Consider the following 10,435-nt stretch of genomic DNA (forward strand, 5'->3'; position numbering starts at 1 on the left):
ACCTACCCCTGACCACACCAGTTCCTGCTCCCCAGAAGTCCCTACCCACCTACGGAGAAGATTGTTCTTTGACGTGACTGTGTCTGTCCCACAGGTTGGACCTGAGCCAGAATGGAGGCTCATTTCTGCAAACACCTCTCAGAGACTGGTTGATCAGAAATGATCTTCATTTAGATTTAAATCGGCATCCTCCATAGTCTCCTGCTGTGTACTGGTTCCCAGAACAGGTGCTTGTCCCACCCGGGCCAAACATGTAATTACCTATACCTGGCTGCACTCATGTACTAGTACCTGTGACTTTCACCCCTCTTTCCTATGTCATTCTTTGGTGCTTGCCAAGTGGTGTGGGGATCCATTTCATTCTTCAGCTGCCCCAGACGTACCTCATATGTAAGTTTGGCCAGCCTCTGCTTCAGTCTGCTCCCTGCTCTCCCTTACAGAGGTAGATTTTCCTATCTCACGGCTTTTCCCTGGGTCTGCGTGCACAAACACCAGCTACCTGCCCGACCCCCTACACCCACAGCCAAGACGTGCTCTGCAGGGGCCTTATTGACCACGTATGCTGTCCTCTGGGGGTCACAGCCTGTAATGCCTGGGACACGTGAGCACCTGCCTCCCTCTACGATGCTATTTGGAGTGCTCGCACTCTTTTTTCCTTTTTGAAGATTTTATTTATTTACTTTCAGAGGGAGGGAAAGGAGGGAGACAGGGATGTGAGAGAGAAACATTGATTGGTTGCCTCTCACATGCCCCCAACTGGGGACCTGGCCTGCAACACACGCATGTGCTCTGGCTGGGAATCGCACTGGCGACCCTTCAGTTTGCAGGCCGATGTTCAATCCATTGAGCCACACGGGCCACGGATGACAACCATCTCCATGCTGCTCTAAGATGACATCATCAAATAGCCTCACAACACTCAAAAAGCAGTTATCAAAGAGAAGAACTGGTCATATTACTCATAAAAGCCAGCTGGTCGTCCCTAAGAGTCACACAACTTTTCTTGAGTGTGTGTACACAGGGACTGGTGTAGCGAGCTTGGTTCTAACTCTAAAGAGATTTAACACACTGAGCTATGGACAAATAACAGAGGAACTGAGGGTACAGCCAGGACCACGCGGGCTCCCACAGGATAAAGGCGGGGAGGGCACCGGCGGAGCACCAGCTTCCTGCCCCTGAAATTCTGGGCTTTAGAGGAATCACAGAAGCGTTGTTCTCGCCCATGAGACGAGAGGACAGCAAGGGTTACATTTCCAGGAGAGATGACCACTCGGGCCTCCCCAACTCACTTCCTCTGGAGGGACACACGTCTCCTGGGTTGGTGAGATGTGAAGCAGGGGCAAGACAAGAAACTAAAGTCTGGACGTGCACAAGGCAGGAGGATCGGAAGATCCTGAGCAGATCGGCCTTGCGGTGGGACCCGCAGTCAGGGGGGACAGCCGCGCCGGAGGCAGCAGCCAGCATGAGAATCATTCTGAGGGCAAGGGTGAAGCCCAAGGACCACAGGAGCAGGGGGAGGGGATGCTAGGAGCTGGAAGAACTGCAGAGGAAATGTGGCAGGGCAGACGGGTCCCGACAACAGCCTGAGGTTCCCTGAGGCAGACAGGAGGGGGCAAGAGCTTGGAGCGCACAGCTGAGCCACCCAGAATGGCGCATGGACGTGGAAGGCCCATGAAGAACTTACAGTCGTTTGACAGGAAATCGCCCCAAATGTCACCAAATCCCAACCCAGAAACACTAGCCAATACAGCACTCCAAAATGGCCATGTGATCACAGCGTGGAGAGTCTCTGGTGCGATGCGGAAGCAACAAGACAATGAAATCGGCCCAGCTATAGGGACTGAACGTATCTCCCCACACAGTCAGCTGCTCTGCAGGAACGCCACGCTCTACCTGTGCTGGTGGCGCAGCCACGTGAAGGAGGGGCACCTCACAAGGGGAGTCTCAGAGGAACAGACCCACGGAAATGACTGAATACATAAAGGCACCAACTAGCCCCCAGACCGGGAAGAAAGCCGGAGTGCTTCAGCGCCCAGTCAGCAGCCTGGCCCACAGCGAAGCCCCACCGCCCTGCCTGCCTACTTCTCTGTCCCCAACCACACATGTTTCCATGGAGGAGCGCGGCCCTCAGTTCCTGGGGGAGGTACTTGGTAAGAGGACATCACCTGCTCCGCTTTCAATTGACAACAGGGTAGGAAGCGCTAAAGCAAGTAATAACCACAATCTTCCGAGACGGGCTTAAGGGGAACGATGGTCCTTTTCAGAGAGGTGAACAGGTCAACTTCGGGCCCAAGAGAACGGGGTCGCCACGACTTTCTTACTCTGTTCTTTCATCCCCAGTCCTGGGTGCTAATGATGCACGCCACACCCAACAAGGGGGTGAGTGAGCAGGCTGCTCCCTGTGACCCCGCTGCTCCTGGGCGACATCAGCCTTAACAGGAGCCTTCGCAGCCCCCTCCAAAGGGGCACAGAGGAAAGGCTGGCTGGGGAGGCATTTGGGGCTCGGGACACTTGGTGCACTCACGGAGCGTTGCTCACGACTCTACAAAGTAACAGAGCAAAGGACAGAAATGGCGGGCTGGGGGACTGGGAGGCTGGGAGAGGGGCAACACATGGAGAGAAAACTGAAGGAAAGACCACCACAGGGCTGGAGCCGGATGCTGGGCTGGAGTGGGGAGCGGGCCCACAGGCAGCCCCGTTAGCTGAGGGCCTCAGCGGGAGGCTCACGGATGCATTTCTCACTTCCTATCCGCCATCCGCGCATCCAGTCAGGCTGTCGGCCCAGAAACCAAAAGAACGGACCCCTGCAAGCACCCCAGAGCTTCTTCCTAGGGCAGACAAGTTTCTCACATCTAAAGAAGTGGATACCTAATATCCTCCGACGGGATGAAAAGTAAGGGTACAGACACGCCTAGAAAAGCGAGAAGAGAGCCACCCACCCAGTTTGGGCACTGTAACTACCAGTGCTGGCTTTAAAACATCAATCATAACATTAAGATTAAGGTGTCTAAAAATTACACTGAATTTGGGGACAAATTACTTCATTATCCATCGTTGATGCTCATGCTGTCTGGACTTAGAACAAAGTTAATCATGGATCATATTAGTTTAGGCTTTGCAAAGATGTCTTGACAAGACAGACCAATGATCTCCAGCTTCTACAACTTTTCACAAAAACCACGCTCTGGAAAAAGAAACATTTGCTAAGCAACACAGTCAAGAAATCAGAACGAAAAGGAAACAAACTGCTAGAAGGCAGAGAATTTGCTTCCTCTGTCTGGTTTCTTTCACTTCACGTAACCCCCTCGAGGCCTATATCCCCACTGTCCCAGATGGCTGCATTCCGTTCCTTCTCCTACTTGAGTAACGTGCCACTTGAAAAGGACATCTCACGTCTTCTGTACCCGCTCATCCACTGACGGACCCAGGTTCTTTCCACACCTCGGCTCTGCCGAATAATGCTGCAACAAACCGGGAGGTGCACATAGCTCTTCCAAGTTCTCCTTTCATTTCCTTCCAAGAAATTCCCAGACCTGGAATTGCTACGTCATAGAATGTTGAGGAGCTGCCATACCGTTTTCTGGAAGAACTGATGGGACTTCACTCAGGGTTGGTACAAGCAGATTAGAAACATGGACGTGAACAAATAAAAAATACAACTTCGGGTACATCCTGACTGTCTCATCCAAGTGTTCAAATGATGGATCAGAAGCACGACTCACGGCCCAAGGGTGGAAACAACCCGAGTGTCCATCAGCCCATGGATGCAGCAACAAGATACGGTTTCTATAATCGATATCATCCATCCTATAAAAAGAAGGAAATTCTGGCGCATGCAACAACATGCATGAACCTTGAAACCTTACGCTGACAAAATAAGCCTGAAATAAATGTACAGACACTATAGGATTCCACCGATACGGGTTCCCTACAGTAGTCAAGCTCCTACGGACAGGAGGCGCAAGGGTGGCTGGCTACCAGGACCGGGGGAGACGGATAAAAGTTCATCTTTGTTGGGTGCAGAGTCTCAGTTTGGGAAGACGACAAAGTTCTGCGGACGGACGGCGGTGACTGTAGCACAAGGTGCATGCGTTCGATACCCGCGAATTTAACCTCTGTTGTGGTTAAAACGGTAAACTGAGTATGTTATTTCACCACAATAAGAAAGCAAGGGAGGGAGGGAGGGAGGATAAACAAAAGGAAGTAAAGGGTTCCGTGCCCAGGAAAACAGGAGAGCTGTGAGGCTGGCAGGTGGTTCAGAAACAGCATCCGCTGACCCTGCGGCGTAACGGGTTGGTCGGTACCTTTTCTGCATCTGCCCTCCCCACCTGCACAGGGAACATTCTGTTCTGTCTTCAACTGGAGACCTTTCCACTTAAGTCTTCCTGTGTGGGTGACATTTCATTCATAGGGTACCTGAGCGGTAGTGAAATGTCTGACTCAAGAGTGAAACACAGGCTGAAAACGTGGATATGTGGACGAGAGTTCCTTCCCTGGACTTGAGGGGCAGGCTTTGGGTGCTTCATGGACTCCCTCAAATCGTAGACACCGTCTGAAGCATGTGAGCGCATGTGCGGCTTTCTAGGATTTTAGGTTCTCACAACGTCTCTTGGAATGAAAGCTGCCTGAGGGTTGAGGATGCGTTTCCCCTGCTTCCAAATCCTGAACATCGTTTCCTGAGACATCGAGCGTCGCCAAAACCTGTGCTTGCTGGTGCTGTGCTTGTCGTTTTCCAAAGTGCCTGTACCGCGCTCAACTGATTATTTTAATAAGATCAACTCATTCAATATTGTACAAGGGAAGAGCTGGGAAGAGAGAAAGAGAGGAAGACAGGGAGAGAAACCGATGTGTGAGAGAGGCAAAGACCGCTTGCACAGGGCCCCAGACGGGGACCAGCCTGCGACCCAGGCAGGTGCCCTGACCGGGAATCACACGGGTGAAACTGTCGCTTGCAGGATCAATGCTCAGTGCAACGAGCCACGCAGGTCAGCGCACCAAATTCGCCGTTTGAAACTAAATTGTCACTTGGCAGGGCCACGGACCCAGGAACTTTTTTACACTTTTACCCTGCTCTTGAAAGGTCTTAGTATTTCTGCTTTACCTCCCTCTCCCGCCAGGCAACACTCTGAAATGGAAATGGGAGAGAAGACCTGCCAACCCAGTTCAGGCTCAGAATGGAGACAACAGCGCACTGGCTGGGGACGAGGTAAAGAGCGATGCTGACACTGGAGGACAGCTCTGGAGGCTGGTCTGAGCTTGTAGGGTCAGCAGCAGGAGACACTGTTTACCCTGACCGTCAGGAGAAGTAAGTGCATGCGTGGCACTTACATGGATTCTATGTATGGCAGGTACATATGTGTGTTGGAGTCTTTCAAACTGGTGGCCGGGTGGGAATAACCGATGACATCAGAGGCTTCCGAACCTCCTGATTGGGAGGATCCATTCCGTGGCGCTAGGCAGCCCAGGTGGGCAACTACTTCTGTGATCGCCCACATTTACGGAAGGACAACAAGGAGCCATGGCTGACACTGACTCAAGTGCCAACTGTGACCACCTTGGCCCAGAGCCGAGCACCTCAGGGAGCCCGATGGAGCTCAGAGTTACTCGGGGGAACGCAGGACAATCAGGTGAGGAAACAGGGGGCGGCGGGATTTGGCACGGTTGACATTAAGGAGGAAGGGGGCCCTGAGCAGGCTGTGTGTGAAAGAAAGGAGAGATTCAGAGCACCACCGGATTACAGGAGATGACAGGAGCTGGGGACCAGGAGATCCCCATGAAAGGACAGCCTGGGAGGCAAGCAAGGAGGGATAGGAGATGAGATTCAAAGATGAGAGAAGGGAAGGGAAGAAACAAGGACGGTCCTTTTGTCCCCCTTCAATGGGAGAAATCCTCTCAAACGAGGAAGACCTTTGAGGACACAGAAGAATAACAGCAAGGTGAACATGGGGGGCGGTGGAGGGGCGGAGTATTGGATTCACCAAAGGAGGAAGATGAAAAGATGGCAGGGGAGAAGGCCGGTAGCCTATGAGACAAGAAAGAATGGAGGGGTTGGTTTCTAGGGACGGGGGGAGAGGTGGGGTGGAAACGAGGTCGGGTTTTGGTGACCAATAGCTGAATTTCAAAGGCAAAAGCCTTATAACGTACCCTGGGTTCTTAACTCAGGCGCCTGTGTGGAATCCACCACCGCTGCTCGGACAACCGCAGCAAAGCGGAAGAGGGGGCGAGCAGAGAGGCGGGGGGCACAGGAGGAGACCGTCCCCACGCCTAACAACACCTGGCTCGTGGAGGACCGGGACGGTCTCAAAATGACCCTGAAAAGGAAGCGCGGTACAACGGTCCAGAGAGAACACCAGGAGGCCTTTGCCAGGCTTCTCAGTAAGCAGATACCCTGGAGAGCCCCCTCCTAGCCTACTCTTAAGTCACAACTTTGAAGAACTATACTTTTCCAACAGAAAACAACTCCCTGCTGGTTGGTGGGCTCTCCTTCCTAGGTGGGCTCCCTATCGAGTCTCAGTGGGGACCCTTAGATTAGGCTAGACTTGAGGAGGGTTTGCACTGGGAATCACGTGGCCTGTGAGTATTGCACCCTCGGAGACTTCTGAGCTCTCACTGGCCTTTTGAATCTAAATACCTTCACGTGTGTAAGGGGAGAGAAGGAGGCCAACTTCACGCCTTGATGTGACTGTCAACAGACAAAGGACGGAATGGCTCTGGCATGAATGAGCAGGGCTGCATTCATGCGTGATGGGGGAGCAGCACTGAGTCGCTAAGATCTCAGTCACGCAGATAAGCTGCTGCCACCCTACGTGTCGCTCGGTCCCCCGGGACTGGGTGGGTGAGGGTGGTGACACACCTGCTTCCTTTCCCAGGGAACGATCTCCTCTATCCCTCTTCCTGGCAGCCTCACCCTTCGCCCCGCTCCTCAACCTTCCCCCAGAGCGGCACGCTTCCCCTCTTGAGCCCGGTACGCTCCCACGGAAACTCCGTTGCTGTCATCAGGCTCACACTTGCCCTCTCTTCACAGAGGACCCTGTCATCAAACGTTTCCTTGAGTGGGACGCGCAGCTGAGAATCTCAGATAAGGTGAGAGGGGTTCCTGCTCTACCATCGACCCTCGGATCAGGCGGCAGTTTCCTGAGCCCGCAGTTCCCCCCCCAACCTGCCTTCGGGGACCTAGGCGTGTCTCGCAGTGCGGACGGCAACCCTGCCTCTGCCCCGGCTCTTCTGGGACCTGAGCCCAAGGCTTGTCCCTCTTCTCTCAGCTCTTGGGGACTCCCCCTCGCTCCAGCTTCTCAGAGACCCTCCCGATGCCGGCCGGCCCAAACACAGAGCATCTCTGAGACCCTAGGCGCCTGCCATGCCGGGAGCATCAGCCTTTCCCTTATCCCGCTCTTCTTCCTCTTTCACAATGTGAGTCCTCGTGTGTGTCTTCCTCCTCTTCCCACCAGTACCTGCTCTCAATGGTCCTGGCCTATTTGAGCCGCGCCGTCCTGTTCTCCTGGCAGTACCGGCGCATCCACTTCTTCCTGGCCCTGTGAGTACCGTGCTGAACCCCATCAGTCACTTTCATCCTCTGGGGAGCGCGGGGACACGAGCGGGTCTCCGACCTCTCACCTGCTTTCCACCCCATTTCTACCGTGTACACTGGGGATGAACTTGATAGGACTGGACTACCGCGTTTCTTACACTGTTCTTAGGAAGACCCAACGACACCAATGTCCGTTACAAGACTGAAGAAACCACAAGAAAACATCAGGTCCTCACAAACATTTCACACCACCCTTCCCCTGAGTAAACAGGCTTGAGACGAACCGTTCCTAAGTCTTCTCCCCTACATCCCGCCACACCTCTCGACGACACCAAATGTCACGGTCTTTCTCCTCAGTGCAGGCCCCCGTCACATACCACAGATCGATTGTGAATACTCGCCCCGGGTCCCGGGCCGGCCTGTTCGGCTGTTTCGAGTGCCGTGCGGTCCACCGAAGTGTTGCGGGTTCGGTCGCGGTCAGGGCTCCTGAAGGAGGCGACCGATCCGGGTTTCTCGCTCACGTCAATGTCTCTCCCTCTCTCTGAATCAATACACATCTCCTCGGGGGAGGAGAACAAACAGTAAGACCCAGGGCTCTTCCTTACCAATCTCCCTGAATGGACTTCGAAACACAGCTCTAACCACTTCCCCACCCCCCCACCCAACAAGTCCACTGGCTCATGTTGTTCTCAACCGAGGCCAGAGTTCTCGCTGTGAAATCAGCTCTCTCTGCACCCTCCATCAAACCCGGTGACCACCCTGACACTCCCTTCTTCGTTTCGCTGCTCTTCCCAACACCCTTCCCTGACTGTATATTGTGCTTTCTGTCGCGGTACTTTTACACGCATGTAACTGAAAGACACAATCTCCTCTGAAACTAACTCAAACGCCAAAACCTTCGGACCTCCTCACTTCTGCACCCCGGTAGCCAAGGAAAAGCATTGCTAATTTAAATAAACAAACAAACAAAAAGCACATATATATCAACGGGTTCTTAAAACACTCGGCACCCTCCTCTTCATGTCGCACAATCTGTATGACATTGAGTCTCTGAGGGCATCAGTTTTGCACTTGACGAGGACACAAAGCGTTCGGTCATTCGTCCTATGAAACCTTACAAAGTGCACCTCCAGGGCCAGGGAGTGTGAGGATGGGAGCATTCAGAAGGGCCCCTGAGGGAATGCGCCAAGGAACCCAGTCCTGCCTCAGTCACTTGGTAGGAAACCGTGAGGACTGAGATGGGCCAGTCGGCTCCTGCCCGCAGGAGCTGTCCAGGGGCTCACACGACAGGGAGACGGGTGTGCGCGCGCACGGCAGGGTCAACGAAGGGGGTGGGCTTCCCCACTCAGTTCACTGTATCTGCATCGTCAAGGTAGGAGAGGGGCCCTTCAGCTGCCTGCTCAGCAGGGGCTTCTTGTGCCTGGGAGGCGCTCTGCGACCCTGCATGGGGCTCCTGCGGGTCCTGTGTGAAGGCCGTCCTGCCTGCGTCCTCTCTGGGAAGCTGACTGCAGGCAGGGCCCCTCTCCGTCTGCTCTCAGCTGACACCCTGATGGCTTTCCTCAGCTACCTCGCCATTGACATGGAAGAGGACCGCTGCGCCCCTAAAGAGGCCATCATTTTCTTCCTCTACGGGAACAACAACCGCGCCTGGCGTCCCATGTTCCAGAAGCAGCGGTTTGAATTCTTCCGCTCCATGGGCTACAGGGCATGGGTCACCAAGGAGGAGTGTGAAGAGGTAGGTGGGCAGCGGGGCTCTGGTGGAGGGCGGTGCCGGGCTGCGGAGGGAAAGGGTCCTGGGCCTCACAGCTGGGACTGGGGGGGTGAGAGAGACGGGGGTGGGGGGAAGGGGCGGACAAGGGGAGGGTCGTGGGTCCACCTGGAGAGCCCTCACCTTTTCAGGGACTCTTTGTCTTTCCAGATCCAGGCCTTCGATCCCCAGCTCTGGGTGTGGCGGCGAGACCGTGCCCTCCTTTCTCAGACCCCGAAGGCTAAGGTAGGTGTGAACGGAGGGAGGGCTGTGTCCCCACGGGTGCAGACGGAATCATCTGTGGACCCTGGAGGAAACCCGACACATTTAACTGCGCCGCCCATGATCGTCGACCCCATCCCTCTCCGTCACCCTGCCACACGTCTGAAGCACACCCACCAGGCACACAGCCAGGCATGTGCCGGAACTCCTTTAGCTTTACCTTGTCCCAAAAGCACTTCCCCTGCCCTTCCATTCTAAACGATAGCTTTGCGGAATAGAGTTCTTTATGAAACAGGGCATGAAACGCACTCCTGGTGTGGCAGGGCCGCTCCCCACTCCCGGCTCCACTCTCTTTCTCTTGTCTTCAAACTTTCCGCTGCTGTGGCAGGAAGGCGACAGTCTGGAGAGCAGGAAGGCCGCCTGCCCCTGGCCTGCGCTGGCCTGACTGGGACATCCTTCGAGCACACTGTCCTCGGCACCAGGTTGGTGTCTCAGACCCCAGGCTGGGGAGAAACCACGGGAACCAGCCCCTCTGGGCCAGCACTGCCCATCCCTGGCCTTGGTTCAGAATGCACCGACCCTCTGCTGGGCAGAGCTGGGATTCTTCCCATCTGAGAAGTGGGCGGCCTCTTGGGAGCCTATCTCATTTCACCGGCCTTCTCCCAACATCCCCTAAGGGGCGCCACGCCACTACCACTTCTCGGTGAGGTGGCTCACGCAGTCCTCGGTGCATTGGACGGTCTCTTTGACATTCTCTCACAGCAGAGTCTCCGGCTCGGTGCAGCAGGCATTCCTCCGGGTGCTTCTCAGTCACATTCGGGGTTCATTCACTGAGGCTGCTTTCACCCGCGGCAGCAGCTCGGCTCACGTTCTCCAGCATGATCTTTCCAAAGGACGGTTTTCCTCCAATGATGTCTTGTCTCCGGTCCCTGAACAGC

At 54.7% G+C, this 10,435-nt stretch overlaps 1 protein-coding gene across 1 annotated transcript; it reads left to right on the forward strand.

The window, feature by feature from the left end:
- Nucleotides 1-5,518: 5,518 nt before the first annotated feature.
- Nucleotides 5,519-10,204, forward strand: LOC149994355 (speedy protein E4A-like). Its single transcript, XM_090259041.1, has 7 exons — nt 5,519-5,627; nt 6,163-6,375; nt 6,902-6,964; nt 7,025-7,083; nt 7,449-7,534; nt 9,092-9,263; nt 10,175-10,204. The coding sequence occupies exons 1-7, from the start codon at nt 5,519-5,521 to the stop codon at nt 10,202-10,204; spliced, it is 732 nt and encodes a 243-aa protein (XP_090115167.1).
- Nucleotides 10,205-10,435: the final 231 nt, after the last annotated feature.

The sequence above is a fragment of the Furipterus horrens genome, unplaced genomic scaffold (genome assembly GCF_987537825.1).
Source record: "Furipterus horrens unplaced genomic scaffold, mFurHor1.1.pri manual_scaffold_13, whole genome shotgun sequence".
Lineage (NCBI taxonomy): Eukaryota > Metazoa > Chordata > Mammalia > Chiroptera > Furipteridae > Furipterus > Furipterus horrens.